This window comes from Phascolarctos cinereus, unplaced genomic scaffold, assembly GCF_003287225.1.
Source record: "Phascolarctos cinereus isolate Bilbo 61053 unplaced genomic scaffold, phaCin_HiC Scaffold_2;HRSCAF=192, whole genome shotgun sequence".
NCBI lineage: Eukaryota > Metazoa > Chordata > Mammalia > Diprotodontia > Phascolarctidae > Phascolarctos > Phascolarctos cinereus.
Window position 1 is genome coordinate 338,483,882 of NW_027555625.1, and position 26,491 is coordinate 338,510,372.

General features: G+C 34.2%; 1 protein-coding gene across 1 annotated transcript in view; it reads right to left on the bottom strand.

The window, feature by feature from the left end:
- Positions 1 to 680: 680 nt before the first annotated feature.
- Positions 681 to 26,491, bottom strand: part of SEC23A (SEC23 homolog A, COPII component) — a 63,386-nt gene continuing 37,575 nt past the window's right edge. The window contains exons 11-20 of the mRNA XM_020991341.2: positions 26,155 to 26,235; positions 24,420 to 24,509; positions 21,532 to 21,638; positions 18,711 to 18,864; positions 14,432 to 14,509; positions 13,324 to 13,485; positions 12,194 to 12,280; positions 9,784 to 9,939; positions 5,652 to 5,717; positions 681 to 910 (exon numbers count right to left, since the gene is read on the bottom strand). Coding sequence (XP_020847000.1) covers positions 821 to 910; positions 5,652 to 5,717; positions 9,784 to 9,939; positions 12,194 to 12,280; positions 13,324 to 13,485; positions 14,432 to 14,509; positions 18,711 to 18,864; positions 21,532 to 21,638; positions 24,420 to 24,509; positions 26,155 to 26,235 — 1,071 coding nt within the window. The 3' untranslated portion in view covers positions 681 to 820. The remainder of the gene's footprint in view (positions 911 to 5,651; positions 5,718 to 9,783; positions 9,940 to 12,193; positions 12,281 to 13,323; positions 13,486 to 14,431; positions 14,510 to 18,710; positions 18,865 to 21,531; positions 21,639 to 24,419; positions 24,510 to 26,154; positions 26,236 to 26,491) is intronic.

Below are 26,491 nucleotides of genomic sequence, written 5' to 3' on the forward strand. Positions count from 1 at the left end.
AACATAGAAAACCATGGAGTATGGAGTCAAAACTAAGTTTGGTTAATCTAGCTATAACAGTCACAGATTGTTTGCCCACGTCCAGTCTAAAAGTGGCTTATTTTTTAACCTCCTACTTTTTCAAATGTTTGTGTGGTGTTTAATCCCAAGGAAGAATGCTTTGTGGGAGTTCTATGTGCTTTTTCTGGGTAGTTGCTGCAAAAGTTACTTTTTACTAGCATTTTTTGTTCATATTTTAAAGAGCAAAAAACAATTATCAAAAAATTATACAACACACACAAAATTAAATAATTCCAAAACAGGCTATTTTAAAAGTAGGCCTGTTGGTTTAGCAGAAAGCAAACTAGACACAAAAGCACATTATCGCAAATATATATTCAACAAATTGACAGAAAAGTTCAAGGTCTTAATTTTTGTTCACCTTTTGTGAAAAACTAAGAAACACAAAAGTTTTCATGAGGTCATCAGTAACTCAGTTAACCTTTGGATTTGTTTGCCATGTACCATAGGTCACAGCTCTATAATTCAAGACAAAATTATATTTTCAACCTTAAAAAAATCAAGTTACAAAGATTTTAAATCTCAAAAATTGGTTATAACACTGTGGCAAGCAAAGTAAATTTGTTCTTATTGCTCTAATTAAACTCCAACATAATATATAAAAGTGAACTTTCCCCCCATGAACTAACTGTCTCATAAATCATACTGATCCAATCTAAGGACACGAGAGTTCTCTGTTGGTTCAAAGAAAATGAAAAGGGAAACAAAAAACGTTGAACTATCACTTCATGTTTTGCATTCTCAAATACGTTCAGCAGCTTCAAGCAGCACTTGATACAGCAAGTTTCTTTAGATGATCCATAAAGACTTGTAAACTAACGTCATCTGTGAGAATAGGTGCTCCCGATTCCTACCAAAAAGAAAAATGCAATCACTACAGTTCCAGAAAAAGCTGGTATTTGAGAAAGCCCAGTTTAAAAATGATCACTATACTCAATGATATATTTTTAAGCACCACCTTTTCCACATCCCATCCCATCCCAATTTTTAAAGAAGTGGAATAATCTAATTTATAATATATATAAAATACTTCTCAGACAATACTTACCTAATTATTTAAAACTGAACTCTCCCAACACTAAGTCCTTTTTTGTGGACTTATTTAAAATTCACATCTGCTTTAAAAAGTAACTGTTGGATAGAACTATGAATTCAATACACTAAGAAAATATTTGTCAATTTTTTTTCTTTTGTGGTGTTTTTCCATAAAAGCTGTGCCACAAACAGTTTTCAGATGTCTTTGTTCAACTCCAACAGTACATAAACTCCTTGGAGGCAAGGCCAATCACACAGTGAAGACTTTAAAAATGCCTGCGGACTTTAAGTGAATTACTTTCTTTCTTATAAACAACCTGAATTTATTATTGTTATTATCATCACTGTTAAGTAGTCAATGTATGAATATTTTATTACTTATTGTTACAATAAAATCTTATTTAAATGATTTTAATAAATAAAATTTATGAAATGAAATCCGATTTCTAAACAGTAATGTCATTTTTGGTTTTTTATAAATAGTGCTTATGGGATCTGTAGTATGGCTGAAAGTCACTGAACACTGAAAACTAAAAATGAGAATCACCCAAAGGACTATCATAAATCATACAGAGGGTTCTTTACAGGCTACAAGACAATACAAGCAGTTATTCAGTAAAGCATGGCATCAAAGAAATGTTTGAATGAGAAGGAAGACGGACTGGTCATCTATCAAAAGGAAGGGTTAAGCAACGGTATGTGCAGTATCCGGAGAAAATCATACTGAGTGGACATCCTGTGAAGGACTCATGGGAGGATGCAGGCAAGAATCTCACAGGAAGTATAGGCATGGATAATCTATCCATCTGGATCACTGGAGAAAATATCCACATCAAGATCACAAGATCTATTTCAGTACTGAGCTTCTGAGATTGAAAACAATTTAATGATTTAGAAATCATTAAAGAGGAAAGGACCATTATCATGTTTGATCTCCCATAATTTTTCAAAAACACCCTTTCCAGTAATACTTAAATTTCCGGTTTCTGTTTTTTAAAGGCATTTTGATAGAACAGAGTCATTCAAATCTTGGAAATAGACACATACAACACATTTCATTAAAACAGACTTTTAATATATGAAGAAAAATCATTTTAAAAATAATTCCATGCCACCTAAGTTATTTAAATTATTTCCATTATCTATACAGATTTTTTTTTGACATAAGTAATTCCATCTTAGAAACTGGCCTCTATTCTATTAAAAGCAAGGAGGAATCACATAACCCTTGAGACTTCCCTCATCTCCATCCTTGCTACTAGGCTGATAAATGTGGACAGTACTATTGTAGGCTAGGTGAAACAGTTCTGCAGCAAGGCTGAAAAGAAGAAAAGCCAACTGGGGGGTGGGGTGGGAGTGGTGGGGAGTAGAAAGAATTCTTTTCTTTAAGAAGTCCTCCCACCACTGCATGTCTGTTTCCTGTGTTCTGTGTTAATCTATATTGAATACTGTGGGCTATGGTTCCTTCTCATGACATTCTAAATCATTAGAGAATTAGAGATTTAGAACTGGAAAGGACCTTAGAGGTCATCTAGTATAACTCCCTTAAAATAATTATTAAAGGATAACAGCAACTTCATGGCTAGAACCTGGAATTAAAATTTATTCCCTTTATGCTTCCAGTATGACACTTAGACATTGCTATGCTATAAATGAATAAAAATCAATACTATGACCATTTTACTTCATAGGATTTCATCCATACATATAATATATAAGAATTTGAATGATTTCATAAAGTCATTGGAATTTAAAAATACATATTTTATAATGGTGATGTTAATTTTCTTTATTCTACACAAAACACATAGAAGTCACCCAAATTAACTTAACACAAAATAACACTACATCAAATAGTTAAAATAATATTCTCCAAAATGTGGTTTGAGAGTCATTAACGACTTGGAAATAACTAATGGTAGTCCTTCACATCATGCTTCTCTTTCTTTTCTCTTGCTTTTACTATTATGTTTTTTATAAATACATACATATCTATCTATCTATATATATATATATAATGTATATATTATATCATATATACACTATGTGTATTACACAGTTTTTTTCCTTTCTTCACAAATCTCACCATGCTCCCAGATTTATTCATGCTGCCACCTGGACAAAGTTAGTGCAGACATGAGCTTTTCCCACTTATTTTAAAGATCCCATTCTAAGAATACCCATGCCAATGTTAGACTCCTATTTCATAAATAAATGAGAAATGCATTTTTCTCTTCTTGTTAAATAGGCTTAAGAACAAAGGTCAATTTTTAAAAATAATTTAGCTAGATCATTTGTAAAGCACAGTATGCCATGTATTGCCATAGGAAGAAAGAAGTCTAAAGTCATGTAGTTTTTAAAATGCTGTGATTTCACCAGCATACTACACACTACCAGAGGATCACTGTCATGTAGGTGCCCTCTATAGGCCAATCGTAGATAATAATTAGAATTTTATATTTTAACATTACCTAATAATAATAGTTCATATTTAAATAGTGCTTAAGGTTTGCAAAGCCCTTTACATATATTACTTCATTTGATCCTCTCAAACAAATGTAGATGCTATTATTATTCCCATTTCACTCATGAGGATTTTATGGAGGAGATTATAAATGTACGTATTTCCAAAACTGACATGCAATTTTTACTTTATCCCTTTAGCAAAGACAACTACACTATTTGATCCAATGATTACAGATTAAATATCAGATTCCTAACACTCTAAGGTCCAGCTACCCTGACTACCAAAATAAGATAATTCTGTTATAAAAGGTAACAATATAGATAGTTTTTTAAAAGGTAGTTTTATATTCTCCTATGTAAAATGGTGCTGACAGCATAATTCTCACACTGTATCATATGCCAGAGAGGACCTTAAAGGCTATCTAAATATATTCTTATAGCTCCAGGAAATAATATATAAACCAGAGGTAAAGAACCTGCGGCCTCAAAGGCCACGTGTGGCCTTCTAGTCCTTGGGTGCGACCTTTTCAATGAGTTCAAGTTTTACAGAATAAATCCTTTTATTAAGGGGATTTGTTCTATGAAATTTGGATTCAGTCAAAAGGCTGCACTTGAGGACCTAGAGGGCCACTTGAAAACAGCCAAAGATAATCAACCGTTCTATTTTAAAAGACCTTCAGGAAAACATTCTCTATCAAAATTCATTATCTTGTTTAACAACCAAAAAGAGTTCTCCCTAGCAGCTAAACTAACTTTTATCCCACCTTAAACCCATTCTCTCTCATTTAGCACTAAAGAAAAAATGGATGCCTGGTTAATCTTCTCCATGAAATAATAATGAAAGATTATTACTAAAGGCATTCCTATTAGTACTCCTTCCTTTTTGACACAACTCTGTATTTTCCATAGCTGGACTTCAATACCTTGGATTAAACTTACCGACTGGGATCCACAGTCTCTACCTTTTCCTCCCTGCCTTTGGTCCCTGCTTCCCTTGAGGCTTGATGAGTGCATCAGTAAGAAACATTTAATGAATGACTACTATGTGTAAGGCACCATTCTAGATGCTTGGCACACAAAAAATTAAGACTTGGTTCCTACGTGTCTTTACAGGGGTTTACATTCCCCTCAGAGACACAAAACATATATATTAAAAAATACACAATATGCCAAATATCAGAAAATAAACTGTGACAGTCCAGTAGAGGAGCAAAGAGGGAGAAGGATGCACTCTTACCATAAAAAAGAAACTGTATAAAACATACCAAAAAATCATTTTCAAGATATGCTATTTACTAGGTACACTAATGAACTATTGGTGGAGTTGTGAACTGGTCCAACCAACCTTGAAAACAATTTGGAACTATGTCCAAAGGGCTATAAAACTGTGCATACCCTCTGATCCAGCAATACCACGACTAGGTCTGCATCCCAAAGAGATTTTTTAAAAGGGGGAGAAAGGATCTATTTGTACAAAAATTTTTATAGCAGCTCTTTTTTATGGTGGCAAAGAATTGGAAATTGAGGGGATACCCATCAGTTGGGGAATGGCTGAACAAGTTATGGTATATTATTGTGATGGAATGCTACTGTGCTATAAGAAATGACAACTAGGATGCTTTCAGAAAAACCTGGGAAGACCTATATGAACTGATAACACAGTGAAAGAACAGAACCATGAGAACATTATACACATTAACAGTAATATTTTGAGGATGATCAAATGTGAAAGATAAGCTACTCTGATTAATAGAATAATCCAAGATAATTCCAAAGGACCCATGATGAAAATGCTATGCACTTCCAGGGAAAAAACTGATGAACTCTGAACACAGACTGAAACATACTTTTCCCCCTTTATGTTTCTTGTTTTCATTGGGTTTTTTTCTTTGCAACATGGTTAACATGGAAATATGTTTTACATGATTTCACATGTATAACTGATATCATATTTCTTGAGGTAGGAGGTATAGGAGGGGGAGAGAGAATTTGGAACTCAAAATTTTTAAAAACTAAATGTTAAAAATTAAAAATAAAATAATAAAAAATACATACAAGATTTTTAAAAAAGATATGTTATTTACACTTACCTGCCCCCAAGCATACATGTTGTTATGCGTCTGTGAAGGATTGACTTTTGAGAGCAGGAACCGGGCCTTTCAAACAAAGATGAAAAAATGTCATCAAACAAAAAATTCTTAGGTTTTTAACAGATGTTAGTAAGTTGTTACACTGCTTAGGATAATTTTCTTTTAAAAATTTTCTGAGGGATTATTTTTAGTTGCTTTAATGACTATCAATAATACTGTGAGATCTAGATCTCTTCAATATTTGCAAGCATCCCTGGGCCATCTCCAGTCTTCCTGATCTATATCTTGTCACTGGACACAGATGGCTCTGAAGAGAGTGAGGCTGGTGACTCTGCTCAGCCCTCCCTCACTTAAATCCAATTCACTTACAAGTCAAGGTAACACCTTCCTGATGTCATGGTCCTCTTCAAGAACAAAGGACAAACAGCAGCAACCAGCTAGTACAGTGGATAGAGCACTGGGCTTGAAATCAGGAAGCCTCATCCTCCTGAGTTCAAATCCTGTCTCAGATACTTTACTAGCTATGTGATTCTGGGCCTCTCTCTTGGCCTCAGTTCTGGGTTAACATATATAAAGTACTTTGTAAATTTTAAAGCACTATAGAAATGTTGGTTATTATTATTATAATTACTAATAATAGCAGTCAAGGGAGAGGACTAGAGAACTTCAGAGGATTTGGACTTTTCATCAGCAATGTCCTGGGACAAGAGCAATGGTTATCAGGATCTGCACTAGGAGCTGAGGGCAGAGGAAGATTCAAAGCTCTCCCAGCTAACAGGAATAACAGGAATGCTATACCATACAGAAGGAAAATGTCACAAGTGCCCTACAAAAGGAAGTAAGGACTTCCAGGAACCACGTCACCTCTTTGCCACATGTGCTCTCCAAACTAGCTCCAGCCCACTTTTCACTGGTCCTCCAAGGTTCACAAGATCCTCCTATAGTCCAGAGCGTAGGAGCTGAAGTGTTAGCCTTCCCCTTCTCAATCAGTTTCTTCTGAGGAGCAGCAATCTTTCCTCTGCTGCCAGACACTCAAATGCCTAATTCCAAACTAGCTCCCTGGTTTTACACAAGCCCCACAGAGCATAACTATGTTCCTCAAACAATCCAAATACTCCCCTATCATCACTCTAGTTCATCCACCAATTTTCAAAGATATTTAAATTAATCAAGGACTTTTTCCTCACTTGATCTAAAGCCTACACACACCATCCCTACCTTCTACCTTCTATAGAAATTCTACCTTCATGATCCAAAACTCTAAAATTCCTCTGTCAGATCACAAACTCTTGTCCTTCCAAATCTCCCTCAGTCTTAGCCTTCCTAAACCTATTATCTGTCCCCACAATGATTTCTAGTCATGTCCCTATCCCAACTCTCCCAGTCCAAATAGTACCAAACTCATTTTCTGCCCCAATAGTCAATCAATTCAGTTTCTCTGTCCTCTGTCTTTGACAACCTTAACTCTTTGTGTGATCATCACAAAACCCTGCCTTGGATTATCCATATCATCTACTTTTTCTGCTCTTATTGGAGGGCTATTAGAGGAATCACAAAATTTCCTCAATAAAATACACTACAAAGTTATGTTATCTAATTTCAACTGAGCTCTAACTGCTGCTCAGCAATCCTTTTATTCTTCCTTCTCTGAATTCTCTATTTCCCTCCCTGCAGGATGTATTTCAAATCTTTCTTCAAGCCTCCAACACTATCCCCTCTCTCTTCCTGTACATACAACCTTGCCTGCTACTTACTTTACTGAGAAAACTGAAACCATTCATGAAAAACTCCCTGTTCTATTATACACAGTAACAGCAACATTATGCAATGATCAACTATGAATGACTTGGCTCTTCTCGGCAATACAATGATCAAAGACAATTTCAAGAAGGAAAATACTATCCACATCCAGAGAAAGAGCTAATGGAGTCTGAATGCATAGAAGCATGTTTTTTTCACTTTATTGTTTGTGTGGTTTTTGGTCCCCCTTTTGGTCTGTTTCTTCTTCCACAACATTACTAATATGGAAATACGTTTTACATGACTGCACATATGTAACCTATATCAAATTGCTTACCATTTTAGATAAAAGGGGGAAAAAGAAGGAAAAGGAGGGAAGAAGAAAAACTGGGAGCTAAAAAAATTTAAAAATTGTCTTTATATGTAATTGGAAAAAATAAAATACTATTTAAAGAAAGAAAGAAAAACTCCCTATTCTCATAGAAACAAGCTTAGATCTAGACTCTAATCCAACTTCTCAAAATCGGCGCCATCGTCCAGCTGTTTTAATGAACTATGAACGATTTTGATTTGCCAATCAGTAGTGGTTTTAATCCCTAATTTTTAAATGTTTCACTGTGATCTGTAACGCTCACCAGCTCTATATTCTAGAGAATAAGCTTTCTGTAAATAAAGAGATCACTTCAGAAGGAAAGAGAAGGCATTTAAGGGTTTTTTAGGAATCAGGAAGTGGAGAGTTTTTCTTTCTGAGTGATGTGCCTCTGGGTTTTGATATCAATTTTTTCTCTGGTAATTGCTCATTGTTTTGGGTTAACTGAGCTCAGTGAAGCCCTCAGAGAGTGTCGCTAAAGAGTCCACAGAGTTACTGGTGGACCAGGTTTCCAAAAAGGATTCAAGGAATTTTAGGCCTAATGGTGTCCTACTTGGTCTAGTTTTCTCATTGTTCCTAGGGCAGGAGCTTTTGAGTTGCAAAGAGGTCATAAAAATTAATTGGTTCCTGTGTGGAAAGTGAGGAAAGTTGCCCTGTGTCAATCTGACAAACCTACATTATGTTAGACAGCAACACCTGAGACTAACTCTTAGAATACTTGTAACTTTGCTGACCAGATGTAAGACTAACTGACCACTAGCCATTCACAGGTATCTGGGAGCACGTCAGAATGATCAAATGTCTAAATAGCTCAATGGGTGGTCATCTAACCTTGTGACCCAGAGGAAGAGACTCTTTTTTCTCTCTAGTTATTGACAATAATAATAATCTAAATGGGATCAAAACAAGCTAGAGGTGGCACACTGACTCAGTAATTCCTCTGAGCTGAACCTGGTAGGTATCCTAGCACTTTAGACAGATTCCCCACAGGCAAGTAAGCGGCTAAACCCTCCCTGACCAAGTAGGACTCAGTAAAATTTTTGGACTGGAGTAAGTCCAGGTTAATTCATACAGGACCTAAATTTTGGACTTGGAAAAGTCCAAGTAATTAGGACAACATCTACAATTTGGTCTTGAAGACATGCAAGAATTAAGATCTAGATAACTAAGAATCAGAAAGATTCCAAGGAATAAGATGACTCAGAATTTAAGGATCAGGTTTTAAATTTTTAAGGAAATTATGATGATGATAACAGCTAGCACTTGCATAGTGTCTTAGGGTTCACAAAGCAATTTATACAAATTATTTCATTTGATCTACATAACACCTCCATGACACAGGTGCTATTATTATTCCCATTTAACAGATAAAAAGGTTAAATGACTTGACCAAAGTCACACAGCTAAGTAAATGTCCAAGTTAGGATTGAACTCAGGTCTTTCTAGTGCCAAGTTCAACACTGTCAACCGCACCAACTAGCTGCCTGATATTTACAGCAGATCTTTATTTTTGTAGAGGCAAAGAATTAGGAAACAAAGCTGCAAATCAACTGGGCAATGACTGAACATATTAAGATATAAGAATGTAATGGAACATTGCTGCTCTGTAAGAAATTACAAAAGGGACAGTTTCAGAGAAACCTGAGAAAGCATGTATGAATTAAAGAAGGAAGTAACAAGAACCCGAAGAACACCGCCACCACTGTAAAGAAAACTTCAGAAGATTTAAGAACTCTGATAAACGTGTAAAAAGAACCATGTTTCTAGAGGATGAATGATGAATCACCTCCAAAAAGATAATCACTGTATTCCAGATGCAGAATGAGACATACATGGCCAATATGCCAATTTGTTTGCTTGACTATACTTTTTTTACAAGTGTCTTGTCTTTCTTTTTTTTTCCCCATGAAGGTAGGAAAAGGAAGAGAAAATAAATTTTTAATTGAAAAAAAACATTAAATTAAAAAAAAGATCTATCCTATGAAGAGCTAAAACTAAGTTCTGTAAAATGAAACTATTTACCTGGCTGCCTCCATGTTCTGTGTCAATGTAACGTGGCATTGGAAATCTGGAATGGAGAATTTCTTGAGCATCATCTACTGGGGCTTGCAGGAGATGGCGGAAATTTTCATATTCTGGCATGTCTTGGTAGCCTGATTTGCGCCATTGTGCTATGGTCTAAATTAAAAAACAGAGGACAAATTTTCACTTTTCGTGCCTGATGCATCAAGCATTCTAAAGAAGAAGAGGATGTTCAAAGGAAACAACTTTAGAACAGATAATGGGAAAAATTTAATTACTGCTTATAAAACCATTTTTCTCTATCTAGTGTGAAAATTTATTAGGTCCAGTTCCAAAAACTAGGGCTCTTAACCTGAGGTCTATGGACTTTTTTTTTCACATTCTGATAATTCTATTTCAATATAATTGGTTTCCTTTATATTTCTATGCATTTTATTTTATACATTCAAAAACATTATTCTGAGAAATGATCCTTAGACCTCACCAGGCTGCCAGAAAAGTCCATTACACTGAATAAAAGTTCATGAAATAAATGAAAATAGAAATTTCTTAAGTTTCTTCTCTAAAAAAAGCACAAAATAAGAAACTAATCAGACTACACTTTTCAAACACTCCCCTTTGACTAAAGTGATATGTGAGACTAAAATAAGTTCAATGACTTTTGCAGAAGGGCCATTTCCTTATTAACTCAGAGAGAATACTCTTTTATCAGAGGTTCCTAGGTACTTCAAGCAAATGCATTATAAGAAATTTTTTTAAATAATTAGCATTTTGTAGACTGTGTAAAGTTAAAAAAACAATAAAATAAATGCTGAAGTGGCTGATACTCTCCATGAAGAATGTCATTTTCACTGTCATCTTATCAAAGAGCTAACTTTTCGAGTCCCTGAAGGCTCACTTTGACTATGACCAAGATTTAAAATGGTGTTCAAAAGGCCAAATCTGAGTAAGGTTAGGATCATCTATAACATTAGTATCAAACTCAAATGAAAATGGGGGCCACTAAACTATACATAAGGATCTCTGCAGGAACATGTTGACTTAGAAAATCATACACTAACATTATCTATGTTTTATTTCATTTTTATTTATTTTGTTAAATATTTCACAACTACATTTTAATCTGATTCACGATATACTCAGGAGTGTTGCAGGCTGAACTTTGACACCTTTGATCTATGGAACTTTAAGAAAGATGGAACTGAGAATAACTAGATTTCTTAACTGAGATTCAGTTGTCAGAGAACTACACCAATGGCTACTGATTTCTCAATTCTGTATTATCTGTTTTCCCTAGAACACACCATGTTTCTCTTTCTTCTCTCCTTACTACCAGTCAGTATATATTCAGGGAATACAAATTCATTTTAATATTAGTTCAGAGGGAAACAAGTTAGGAGGAATCTGTTGGGACAAAAATTATTTAACACAAGAAAACAAAAATGGAATTTTTAAAATTAGCTACATTACTAAAGAATTACAAGAAATAACTGTAATATAAGCTTCCTTCCAAGTATTCCAAATACCATGCAAACTCAGTAAATCAACCAGAGTTAAATACAGCTTGGTAGTTTAGAGCATTATCATCAGTGATTTTAATTTTATAGATTAATCTCCCTAAACTCAAATTCACTCAATATAGTTTTACATCTAGACATTAAAATAAAGGTACAAAGTTCTATCAACTGCATATTTAATACCTTCTTTAAGCATACTGTCAAATTGCCTTAAGAAGAAAAAGCTGAAACTAAAATGACAAAACGGCCCTTCTTGGCTCAATCAGTACTACAAAAGTTTTACATATCAAACAGAATGCAGTCAGAAGCTGTTATTAAGTAACAAGAGTTAACAAATTCTGACTGATATACTACACTTCCAACAGATATCTTTAGCAAGATCTTTAGTATCAAGTGGAATCAGTGACTGCTTATACCACTGAAAACATCTGAAGAAGCAATTTCCTACCTAAACACTCACCCTCATAATTAGTAAGAATTCCCAGAGCAACAAAAAGCAGCCATCTAACCCCCTTCTTGCAATGTTACAAGGGTCATCTGAGAAAATTAAATGTGAATTCTATACTTTAAAATAGGCAAACTGATCCCCTCACAATATCAGCAGGTACAACTGATGAGAAATGATATCTAGATTTCACATTTATTGCTCCCACATACATACTACACATGTGATCATAATGTATGGTCAGAGCAAAAGTAATGTATCACTTTGTAAACTGAATCTAAAAAAATTGGTAGATTGTTATACAAATCTTAAATTATTATTATAAGAAAGTCAAAGTCAAACAAGACCTAAATCTAGTTTTATATAGCAGAAGCCAGAAACTTTTTTTTAATAAATAAAATATTCTGCTGGAAGCAGATGTGCTAATTTAAAATTAATGAAATCTTACCTCCCCATGATAAATCAAAATCTGGAAGAATGTGTCCATCAGAAGAATACGATCTGCAAGGATGCTGCTGCTATCAAGAAGAACAGGCTGAAATGAAGAGAAAAAATGAAAAAAAAAAAGAGGAGAGTAAATAAACGTAATGAAAAAGACAAATTTACTCTTGAGCAGAGAGATCTTTCTGAGATTTCAAATTTCTTAAATGACAGAAAGTCACTTTCTAATTTGGTTTGTATAAAATTTCTGAACTCATGAAAAAAACTACCAGAAACTACAAAGACAACCTATAGTCAATGCAACATTGTCAAAATCATACAGCATCAATTTAAGAGCTCAAATATACTCAGAGTTATATTGTGAGAATCAAATGATGCCATGTATGTGAAAATACTGTATGAGAAATAACATGTTAACTAAATATAAGGCATTCACAGAATCAGATCTAGAAGTTAGGATTTAATTCAAAACTCTCATTTTACAAATGTGGAAATTAATACTCAGTGAGAAGAAGTGATCTATCCAAGGTTACACAGGAATCACCACCTTACCTGGAGATTTTAAAGGGGGAAACCAAATTTTTAAGAGAGAAAACCAAACCTTCCAGGATAAATGGTTGCTTATTAACTTGCATGAAGGTACACAATTCAATGACATTTTCTCTTGAACTCTGTTACAGTTAAATTATTTTATGATCCATGTTTACTATAATATGGCTTCTGATTACTAGTATTTTAGATAATGCTTTATATGGAACATACAGTTCTAATTTTTAATAGGATTCAGTTATTCTTTTTTTTTTTGCTTTTCAAAAGACATATACTAAAATAAGCAAACAAAAATGATGCAAGAGGAGAAGGATATAAGAGAAGGGGGGAAGAGATAGAAGGGAGGGCAGATTAGGGGAAGGGGTATACAGAATGCATGCCATCTTGGGGTGGGAGGAGGGATGAGATGGGGAGAAAATTTGGAACTCAAAATCTGGTGGAAGTGAATGTTGAAAACTAAAAATACATAATTTTTTTTTAATGATGCAAGGAATGAACTAGAAACTTTCCAAAACTCTTTCCAGTCTCAAATCTTACTACCACAGTACTGTATATATATATATGAAAATCATCATTATTATTTTTTACCTCTGGAGGTCCACTAAAAGAGTAGGCATACAGAATAGGCTGAATCATGATTAATGACTGGGTCAGATCTTGACGCATAAAATGGTGACGATAATATGAACTCTCATCAGGACTGTTGTTAAAAACTTGCAAGAAAGGAGATCTTCGCAAATGGAACATAAACTGCAAAATAAAATATATTGGACAACTTTAAATAATACATTGTTCATCTTTTCTCATAATAATACAAAGTCTGCTAAATTATGACTAAACTTATTAAATTCACTATAAACTAATATGAATTAACAAAATATATATATCAAATTTCCTCCCTCAATTCTAAGATATTCTAAGGCCTATTAGAATACCCTTTGTTCTCCCGCTCTTCCTCTCTTGGGTTTTCTGTCTTTTGGCTTTTTTACTACATTAATACCTCTACTGAAAAGTGAAAAAAAAGTCAAAGAATTCAAATCATCTTTTTCCACTCAGAAGTACAATTTCTCCTAAGAGTGTACTTACTAAATATTCTGGGCCAGGCCTAACTCAAGCCAGGCCAATGTTTCAGGCTAGAGGTTAGAATGCAATGTGGCACTGGTAGACCACAAAATGCAATCAAAACATCTTTACAACAGCGACAATAAAAAAGGTACCATTACTGATTAAAAAAATATAATTCAAATAAAACAGCCAATCCACTGTCTCACTATTGAAGACAGGCTGAGTGAAGGGAATTAAATATTCTATTTAAGTAATTTGATACAACTGTATTACATAGAGAATTTCTGTAGTATAAATTGAACAAATTTTTTCCATACGTAACATCTAGATCACTGGTTCCCAATGTTTTTCCCAATTCAAAACCATTTCATCAACCAAAAAAACAGCCTCTCCCTCTAGGGGAAGGGACATTATATACATACAAAATATATCTATAATAATTAGGCAATTATTTACTGCTTAAAGTGCCATTAAAGATTTTTAAGCACAAATCCCAGGGGCCATTATCTCAAACCCCTAATGAGTCTTTGAACCACTAAATGGGAACCACAGATTAATGGAACAAGCACGTGGGAATAGTGGAACTGAAATTCTGTAATAATTATAGTAAGTATGTCTGTTTTATTCTTACCTGTGGGTAAAGGGAGAAGGTTTCCGAAAATCTGAACGAACTTGGATCATCTTTGTGATACTCTCCAAACTTCTGACACTGGATAAAACAGAATCTAAATTAGTATAGTACTTCCTGGCATTGCTAAAAAAAGGTTACTGCTAAAGCCATATGTACTGACTCATTTACAAGGGGTTGTGACTCTGGTAGAGTAATCACCAAGGTAAAACTTAAATATTACTTACCATTTAATTTAGGACTTTTAACCTCTCTCCCAAAATATTATTTTACTATGTCCCACTATGAATATGATACAATCAGAACAATCAACCATGAATACTCACTATGGTTTTAAGTACTACCCCTCTGACAAAACTAGAAAGCAATTTGTCAGAAATTAGGTTCAGATTAACTTCTTATAGCATATATGATAGCAAACTCCAAACTGACAAATGTCCAAAAAAATAAAAACCCACTTCATAAAAAAAGGGACAACAGAAAGAGGAACTCTGAACAACTATATTTAGGAGAAAAATTCATAACTAACCAAGTGACAGAAATGGTCACAAAAAAGATGAAGTCAATAATCCTGGTTACATAAAACAAAAAATGTTTTTTCACAAACAAAATTGACGTAGCTAGAATAAGTACTTAGAACACTGGATCACGGATTTAGGGTCATACAAGATTTCAGAGTTCATTTGGTTCAACTCCATTTTATAAAGGTGGAAACTGAGACACAGGAAGTTTAAATCACCTGCTGAAGCTCACCAAAGTCTTCTGATTCCAAATCCAATTCTTTCTAATACTTTCCAGCTCACTCTTCACACCACTACCCTATGCACTCTCTATTTTAGCTATTATTTTCACCTCCTCCCAACCAGAACCTATGTAACTATCCTGGGTTTTGATCTTAAATTCAAGCTCTCTAAAACGGAATTCATTATCTATCTTCAAAAACTCTTCTGTCTCCCAAACTTCCTTGTCACTTCTGAGGGCACCACAATCCTCCCAGTCACTTAGGCTTTACAACTTAGGTGTTATCCCTGACATCTCATCTAATCACTTATCACTTCCTGTTTCTCTACCTTCACCATATGTGTGTGTGTGTGTGTGTGTATGTATGTGTGTGCATATATGTGTGTGTATTTATACATATGTACTCACACTATATATGTGTGTGTATGTGTATGTGCACACATACACAACACACACACACAATATGTACATATACATCATAAATATCTCTTTCTTTCCTGACACAGGCATGACCCAGGTACAGACAACACTCATCGCTTCTCACCTGGACCAATGCAACTGCTTTCTAATTGGTTTCCCTGTCTCCCTGCCCCCTCCTGCCCATTCTCCACTCAGCCATCAACATGATCCTCCTGAAATGCAGGTCAGACCATGTCATTCCCCTACTCAATAAAATCCAATGACTCTCTATTACCTCCACGGTCAAATATAAAATCCTCTGTTTGGCTTTTAAAAAAATCCTTCACAATCTGGCCCCTCCAATCTTTTCAGTCTTCTACAATCTCGTGACACCGGCCTTCTTGCTCTTTCCCACCACATCTGACCCTAAGACTTCTCCCAGGCCACTCCACGGCTGGCATGCTCTCGCTCCTCTTCTCCATCTCCAGGCTTCCTTTGAACCCAAGCTCAAATCTTACCTTCTTCCAAAAGTACCTCAGTCTCCAATCATCTATTCCCCATCCTTACTCCCCCCACCCCTCATTCTAGTGCCCTCCCTATAAGATTACCTCCAATTTATCCTGGAAATATCTTTGTACATAATTGTTTTTCATGATGTATAGCCCATTAGTATGTGAGCTTCCTGAAGGCAGGAAATGTTTTTGACATTTTTTGTATCTCCAGCATTATTTTAGTGCGACGCCTGGCATATTAATAAGTGCATGCTATCGTCATTTCACCTTGCCTAGAAATAGGATTTGCTTAGATATCTCCATGCTGTTTTCCCCTCCCTACCCAACTCTCCTTTATGTGTTGTCTTCCCCATTAGACTGTAAGCTCCTTGAAGGAAGACAATGTCTTGCTGACTTGTATTTTATATCCCCAATGTTTAGCATGGTGCCCAGCACACAGTAAACACATTATTATTATCATTACTATCATTATTATTGTGATTATTATAATTATAATTATTATCATTACTGTTACGTCTATCTACTTATCTTTTTATCTACTATACCACAATCCAGGGAATCAGTTAACTGGAAAAAAAATTATTCAGAGCAAGTACTTCTAATAAAGGTATGTATCCAAGGTATGTACTGAATGATACAAATATAAGAGAACAACAATCATTCCTACAAAGATAACTGGTCAAATAATGTGAAAAGTGTCCAAAAAAAGAAATGCAACCAAATGATGGAAGGCTCTAAGTTAAGTTACTAATAAACAGAGAAATACAAATTAAAACATCTGTGAGTTTTCATCTCACACCCATCAAATTGGCAAAAGAATTTTTTGTCATTTAAAAAAAGGGTTGGATGGGATATGGGAAAAAAACACATTAATGCATTGTTTTTAGTCCAACCCATCTAGCAAACAATTTTTAATTACTCTATATTATCTTATGCTTTATATTATTTATATTTATATTATACTTAACTTCTTGTTTTTGTTTTATATATGTCTTGTATTTACAGATCTATTCATATACTGTCTTTCCTTCTAAAGCTTCTTGAGGGCAGGGACTGTCTCACTTTTATATTTGTGTTTTTATCACTTCACACAGTGCCTGCACACTGTAGGTAACAAACATTTGTTCATGGGCTGATTTGACTGATACTAAAATATCACTAACTTATTCCTTTCCTTTTAACCAATGATCCCACTCCAGGGAATACAGCCCAAAAGAGTCAAAGACAAGACAGAAAGGTCCTGTATGTACAAAAATCTATATAAATAAAAATACTTACACCAGCATTTTCCTAGTAGCAAAGAACTAGTCATGATAGTAAAAAAAAATAAAAAATAAAAAAAGAACATCAAAAAACTTTTTTTAAAAACTGATACAAAATCATCAATTACAGAATTCCAGAGGAAATTTTGCTCAAAAAAAAAAAAAAGACAAAAAACAAACACAGAAGCACATCAGAAAATTCTGCAAAGAATTTTCCCCTTTCACTTGGCTGGAAGGTGAACTTTAGTAAACAAAAACATTTTTAAAAGTTTCTGATGAGAAAGAATCCCTAAACAGGTAGACAAAGAAAAAATTGTGAAAAAGAATAAAAGACCTAAAGATTATACTCTCCTTCAATAGAACTAGCTGGTATACCAACCAGATTTTAAAAGTATGATCAAGGGCAGCTAGGTGGCGCAGTGGACAGAGCACCAGCCCTGGATTCGGGGGACCTGAGTTCAAATATGGACTCAGACACCCAGCACTTACTAGCTGTTAACCACATTGCCTAGCCCAAAAAAAACCAAAAGTACATTCATCGGCTGGGGATGACAATAAAAGTTGGTGGCATTACAGTTAACAAATATGGGAGAAGTTACAAGCAAAGAAGATGGAAGAGAGGAGAAAGAAGTAAAAGAAAAGAAAAAATAAACACAGTGTATCAAGATCACAAAGCTTTAATTTAGGATACTTAGTCATAACTGTCACTGGTGAGTCCCTGAGTCAATCGATTAATAACTATTTATTAAGAACTTATACAGCCCTAATAGCTTAAAACTACACTAAGACTTTTGGGACATCTGAATGTCAGGAAGTGTTCTAGGTGCCAGAAATACATAGATAAAAATGAAGAATCCCTGCCCTCAAGAATCTCACTTGATCTGTCAAGAGAGAGGACACATACAGACAAGCATGCATGCATACATACATGTGTATATGTATATATGTGTATGTGTGTGTTTAAATCACAAAATAAATACAAGGCATAAATGCAAACACACACACACGGTATAAACAGAAGATGACACGTCAAAAAAAGATATTTCTTATGAAGAGTTGTTGCTTTCCACAAACCAGAAAGTAGTATTTACAATGACAAACTTGAAAACTAGTTCTAAATGACCAAGAGTTTACTGTGTTATTAATTACTGTACTACTCATGATAGTAAGTGCAGACGTACAATTTATAACTTATTAATGATGTTTTTCCTGAATTATTCTTCCCCAATCTCAGCTGCTTCAGTGTCTATGAAGCAATTTCAAAGTGATTTTTTCAGAGTAAGCATCATGAGAAATATAAACTAATTGTTCAGTTCTACAAAAAAATATTTTGTAACATTTAAGACTGCATGCGACTTTTGTTCTTACCAAGCGAATGAGCTGTCTGTCTAGCCATCGGAGCACATCTGGACCTTCCTCTGTCTCTGCCCTATACACTGCCAATCTGGCCATAAGAATGGCAGCTGCTTCCTGATCAAAAGAAGCAGCAATGTTTTGTATTTGGGTTTGAGCATCTGCCCAGCTAAAGACAAAAAGAAACACAGTAATGTTGCTCTATTATTACATTAATAATGTGATCAATGGTTAGTTCAGAGAAATAAAAGAAAATAAATGTCATTTCAGTAATACTATCATAAATAACTTTATTTTGCAAATTTTAAGATTAACAGAGATAATTAACCTGTTAAAATACATACAAAGCGATCTCATTGTAGCATTGCTGAATTTCCAAAAATTATGGACAAGCTATCTTAAGCTTTTAGGTAAAATATCTCTAGTAGCATGTGGTATGTTTTCACCACATATTCTCATTACAGTGGGATAGCCCTAAGAGAGGAATGAGGAAAGCTAAAAGAAAGAGAACATGGTACTGGTCAATTGGCAATGGAGAAATGAACATTTTATAGGTGAAAATTTCGGAAAATTATGTTCAAATATCTCCTATTGCCTACCAAATAAAGAAGAAACTATTATTCAATCCAGCCAGTCTTTTTATCTTCACATACATCTCCATATACAATTTCATATATGCTCCAATAAAATGGAATTATTCAACATGTCTCAACTAATTTCAAGCTTTCTTACCTCAGCACCTTTGTATCATATTTCATCATTTGTACCATACAGAATGCTTTTCCTTTAAATTGCCACCAATTGCTATCCTATTAATCCTTTAAGATAAATCATTTGTTTGGCTTGTAAAGTCTTTAAAAACCTAATTATGAAGGTCTCCAGTCTTCTTACACTTTACTATCCCCTCCAATACTTTGTAATCCAGTGATACTGGCCCTCCTTGTTGTTCCTAGAACCCAACACTCCATCTCTTGACTGAGCATTTTCACTACACCCAGGGCAGGCCTGGAATTCCCTTCCTTCTCATCTCCACTTTCTAGCTTTCCTGGATTCCTTCAAGCTTCAGTTAAAGTCTCATCTTCTGCAAGAAGCCTCTTTAATCTTGGTGCCTTCCCTCTGAGACTATATCCAATTCGGAGTCAGAGGACCAAGGAAAATTTTGAAAACCAAGAAGAAAAAGACCCAGAAGAGATGAAAGTGTGAGGAGACTGGAGGACAATAGAATGTCACACAGAGGAAGGAGGAAAGAATGGCTACTGAACACAATCTATCAGGTATTTTTTAATCACTTCATATTTATTTATATTTAATCTCTTTATATTTTATATATGCTTACATACACTCTTGTTTCCTCCATTGGTGTGTAAATTCTTTATGAGCAGGGATTGTTTCATTCATCGTATTTCTATTTCTAGCTTCTGGCATAGTAAGTGCATAATACCTGTTTACTGATTGTTTTCAAAACACCATTAACTGGATATGCTAAATATTTTATTAATAGAATTATCAAATTATCAAACAGAAGAATGCTTTAAAAAACCTAGATTCACAGAAAAAGTAGGGTATATATATATATTTTTTCAAATTCAAATGAAGCATGCACAAAAAAAGTGACTTTGTCCTAGGAAACAAAGAAGTTCCACCAATGCAACATGGCAAAAATGTTAAACACAGTTACAGACCATAATACAGCCAAAAGTCATCAAGAAAGAAAATACAGTAAAAAATGTAGGCTTACATGGAGATAAAAAATGCTATGCTGAATAATGAATGCTTGGGTTAAAGATCATGTCATATAAGTAATTCAAAATTTATTTAAAATCATGAAGAACAGTGTGATGGCATAGAAGAGGACTAAGTTAGCCAAGTTCAAGTCTTGCCTCTGACATACACCATATCTATGAAGCAAACTAGAAATGCTAGTTACTCCAACTTTCTTATTCCATGGAGAAGGAAAGTGAGGCTTAGAGAGGTCAAGTAGTCCAACTCTTCCCAGGTTATGATAACTACCATCATTACTATTGCTAGCATTTACAAAACAGCTTTACAGGTTCCAAAACGCTTACAAAAATTATCTCATTTTACTTTTATGACAACCCTAGCAGATGGGTGCTACTCTTATCCCCATTTTACAGATGAGGAAACTGAAGCAGTAAGCAGTTAAATGACCTGCCTAGGGTGTGCCTGAGGCCAGATTTGAACTCAGGACTTTCTGATTCCAGGTCCAAGTCTCTAATCACTGTGCCACCTAGCTGTCTCACAGAAACAGCTGACAACCCAGAAGCCAAATCCAAAGACATTATGCTGCTTCTAAAGTCATACATGAAGTAGGAGAACCAGGATTCAAATTCAGGCCCTTAATTCGAAGTTTGGGATTCTTTCTATATTGAAATTTATGGGATATAGCCAGAATGCACTTACTAAATTCTACGCGGTAACTTTTCCTCTAATTTTTTTAGGCTTGTTACCTATGAATTAAAGGTTTCTCAAGACAGAGACCACATCTTTACCAGTTAAAAAATTACAAACATAAAAAGCAGCTGTACTATATTACAATTTCAATTCCAATTAACATTTTCTTCTCCAAGAAAGGAAGAAAAAAGTATCTGCATTTCAATTTAAATTGATAAAGTGCTCACTGGACTTCTTTCTAAAAGGCAATCTTATCATGTCAGCTGGCTTAATAGTGAAAACAATGCTGTTTGTCAAAAAGACTGTTTATTCCAGGCTTGGTCACCAAAGCATGATAAGTCAGTTTGGAGACTTGCATGATCAACATATTAATTTAGGCTACTAAGTTAAATTTCCCAAAAAAACCAAACAAACCCCAACTTACTTCCTAGCCACTGTGGTTACTCTGATACGTCTCTGCCCACTTGAATGCTGGTATTGAGTCACAAATTGGATAGCACCACGTCCACCTTGAGGAATTGGAGCATTATGCTAAATTTAAAAAGAGTAAAAATTGAGCAAAAGTTGAATAATCAATTGTCAAACATAAAATCCCACTGTCGCCAAAATTCATTCTAAATTAAACATGTATTAAGTCATATTGTAGGGCCAACAAAATAGAGTTGGGAAGGTGAGGAAAAGAGAAGAAGAAATGATAAAGGGCAAGAGAAAGCTGTCAAAGCAAATTCAATAGAATGTACAATATAAATCTGGTAAGGGGAGACTAAAAAAAAAGAAGGGTAGAAAAAAGAGAAAAAAAAAGATAAGAAAAAGAGAGAAGAGTGGGAAGGCAAATACAGTCAGGATAGATTGGTGTTCAGGAAGAAATAAAGCTCTAATGCAGAAAAATGAACTGGGAGAGAGGTTCAATCATGAAGACTTTGCCAATGCTCAGCTAATAAACAAGTAGAAAGTAGCTTTGTAAATAAATATGTCCTATATGAAAACTACCAAAGAGATAAAAAGTACGACCATGTATATATAGATAAAAAATTATACAGATACATATACTGCTTTGTTGATTACATATATTTAATCAACAAAGCAATATCAGTATACATGTACATCAGTGTGTGTATGTGTATATATATATATATATATATTTGTGCGTGTGTATATGTTACATGTGCATACTGATACTGCTTTATTAATTTTATATATTTAAGCAACAAAGCAGTATCAATATATAAAACATATGACATGTAATATTAACATTTAAGTTCTTAAAGGGTAGGAATTACTGAGTAAGTATACATTCAATTAATAGCAACTAAAAGTAGAAATTTTCTACAATAATAATTAACAATCTTGTAAATAAGTTCATAAAACTAAATGGCCTGTCAAGTCAAGTAGTATTAGGATAGAAGAGTATCATTCTTTACAAGTCATCTACCATAAATATAATGAACTAAAAAAAAAAGCTACTTATTTTACATAAATAGTGCTAGCAGATATTCACATATCACTTTAAGGTTTTTCAAAACACTTTACACACATTACCATATCTCAACTGCACAACAACCCTGGAGAAGAGAGGTATTACAGAAACTATAGAAGAAAAGTTTTGATTACTGTGTATATAAACAAGACTTATTCAAAGCCTTTTCAGTTACAACCTTTCAGAGTTTACTGGAATAGCCATTCGGACTCCTCCATGCCACTATGAGGCATAAGAGGAGGATATCAGTAGAGACTGATTACAAATAATAAAATCAAACTATAAAATAAAAGATAATATAAGCATTTTAAATAAAAGTGAAAATGGAAACATTCATCTTACTTGAGTCTATTAATTCAAAATAGGAAAAATAAACACAAAACAAATAGTCCACTCAAAAAGAGGCTAAAAATTCTAAAACAAAATGTTTAAGACAAAAAAAATGCCCACTAAATTCTAAAGATGGTACATAGATCATTTTAAATGAAAACTACAGTCATCTCCCAAAATGGTCTTGCATAATTCAGCCACTTGATCTGGAGACCATACGGTAGTTTGAACGCCATATTATCATAAGTTCAAGGACATCAGCACTAAATAAGTCTTCAAAGAAGAAAAGACATGCCTTTCAAAAGGTTTCTTCGAAGAGAAAGGGAATATCATGGAAACAGCACTGACTTAACATTCAAAAGATCTAAATCCTAGGGCTGGCCCTACTCCTTACTGCATGACCAAGGACAAAATAATTTTATTTCACTCAGTGTTAATTTCCTATCTATAAAGTGAAGACAATCACAGCCACCCTGCCAACATCACAAGATAGTTGCAGGAAGATCACATACAATAATTCATGCTTAAGTACTCTGAAAAGTATGTGAATAGTATTTGGTTACATTGTGTTGATGGTCATTATCATCATTATTAATATCCTAAGTAGCCATATTACTCACGTATATGCTGACATTTAAGTTTCTAAGGAAAACTAAACTTAGAGATAAATATAAGTATACTAATTCATAGGAGGAAGAAACTAGGGTGAACTGCATTTGAGAAGTTGTGCAGCACTTTGAACAATCTTAATCTGCTTCCTGACACAAAAGCTCTTTTTTAACATTGCTAGTGATGTTATAAGACCACAAATCACAGAGCACTATAATCTCCAAAGAGTAATAATTTTAGGAAACCCAGAGGGCAATAGAGACATGAATGATGAGCATAAATAGGATGTAATATATTACCAATGATAGTTTGTGAGCAAGAAGTACTACACTGGTGGTACTCACAAAATGTTACAAGTCCTATAAAAAGGCCTCCAGTACGTTAGCTAGATCCTTTACCGAAGATTTAGGGGGAGCAATGGACAAGAATTACCTAGGCAAGAATGGGTTGCAATATGCTCCAGTGGAGGAAGTAACTACTGTGACAGTTCCCAGATACACTGTATCGAAAAATTGCTTTAAAAGGAATTTAGAAAGGTCCAAGAGTCACAAAACCATAAAGCTGCCATTTAGAATGAGAAGGCTCTTCAAAAATTACTAGTCTAATTCCCTTGAAGAGCTATTTTTGGTATGTAAACTAAGTCCTTTGTAAAGATTAATGACCTATATAAATTAAAATAATTGATTTATACTTTATTATATTATATTGTTATATATTAACGATATAATTAATAATTAAATTATGAGACTAACAGAGGAAACTAAGGCTCATAAAAGAAAGATGACTTGTCGTTTCCATTATATACCATAGGGAAGAAAATATCAAGTGTTTAGAACCTTATCAATGTTTTGGGTTTTTTTTTTAATTCTTCATTATTAAAATACAGAAAATCATACCTGGTTGACAACTTCAAAATATAGAGCTAAAGTTGTATTAGGATTGAGTCCACATATTTTCCATTGGCAGGTGCCACCTGTTCCTATTTCCTAAAAGTACACCATAATAAGTTTAAAAACAAGAATAAACAAATATTACACAGCAATAAAGTACATACTAAGTAATACCGTAAGTACAAAAATCCAAAGGAAAAAACATAATATATAATTCCTTTTAGAAAATTATGACAAACATGAAATGCTTAGAATTCAGTAGATTATAGGAGTAGATTGCACTCAGTTGCAAGTACAAGTAAAATAATTCTCATATAGTAAACCTGAAAAATGTTTCAAAATTATATATAAGAAGTTTATAAGATAAATTCACACATAATCTTCAAAATACTTTATTTCAAAAACATGAGCAAAAACACTGCCAACTCCATATTGCAGAAACTAAATACAACGCATTCAGATACCGTAATGCATATTTTATAGGTAAGTAATAACTAAGGCAACCTATACAGGAACTACTGGCATAACATGTGTTTCAATGTGTTCTTAACAAGCAACATTTCAAAGAGCAATTATAACTATTCTTTTATAAAAAAACAAAACGTTTAACCCTAAATAGTCTAGTACTTAAGGAATATCTGGACATCTGGACAAACTGGAATATGGTGAGTCTGACTTTCAAGAGGAAATTGTTGGCACTCTGCTCAAAAAGGGAACTAATAATTTCACATTCTTAACATAAAGTTTGACTTGGACTAACTTGGAGATCACTCAATTACAGGTCTTCCCTAATCCCCCAAATTGTTAATGTTTTCTCTCTTCCCAAATTAAATTCTGTGTAAATGCTATATCCCCCAGTACAATGTAAGTTCCTTGAAGGCATGGATGATCTTTGTATCCCCAATGTCTTGCACAAGGCAGGGGCTCAAAAAAGTTTTGTTAAATTGAAGGTAAAACTTAATGCCTAATTCTGATTATTCAGAAACTGATATTCTGAAGTTGTTTCTTCTCTTCTGCCTGGTTTGAGCCATTTTATTGTTTATTAGTACCTCTACTAGAAAATGGGAAAGGAAAATGAAAAAAAAAACATAAAATTCAAATTTATCAAACTTGGCTAAATTGACATAGTTCTGAAAACAGCTGAATAAGAAATCAAAACTTATTTTAAAAATTTATACAATCTGTGAATTTAAATTATTTCAATTAAAGGTCAACAACCTTTTAAAAGTGGGATACCAAGTTGACAATCCTATTCTTCAGGTATGCTGAGGTGACTTTCAGAGAGTGTGATGGCTGAACACTCATTCTTATAGAGGAAGAGGAGAAAACAACAGTAAACATATTCACAAGGGTCATAAGATAATAGATGGAAAGGGGTACGGGACTCAAGAAGTGATCTAGTCCAGCCTGCTTATTTTACAGAGAAGGAAATTAAGTCCCAGAAAGATTAAGTGACTTGTTCAAAGGACAAAGAGACAGAGCTAGATTTAAACCCAGGTCCCCTTACTTCAAATTCAGCCCTCTTTCCACTATAACAAATAAGAAAATTCTTACTTTTTATACCACCTAATGCAGGTGGACAGAAGAAGGTACACTATATGTTATATAAGTATGTTTCACTGCACTTGGTACCAAATGTGCAATAGTCACTTCACAAGGCCCAAAGAGAAAACCTCTAATCTTCACTACATTAGTTAGGGCTCAAGATTTAGTTGTGCTTTCTATTTCAAAGCTAACTTACATTTTCTGACACACAGGGTCCTTTAGAATTGAGAGACACACAGGGTCCAATTGCTCCTGAAATCTTTATTTCCCTCGAGGTCTGCAAAAAAAGCAAATGACATGCTGAGGTGTGGTTAACATTAAACAATATTTAATTTCTTTATTTTACTCTGCTAAGAAAGTAACATGCTCATATTCAAGAAAGTTATCAGCTGTCACCTCTATGCAAAGGATGCCTAAATCTTTATCTTTGGCCTAACTTCTCCTGTCCTGTATTTATAACTGCCTATTGGACATCACCACTGGAATGCACTGCTGACATGATTCACATATGTCCCAAACCAAATATAAAAAGC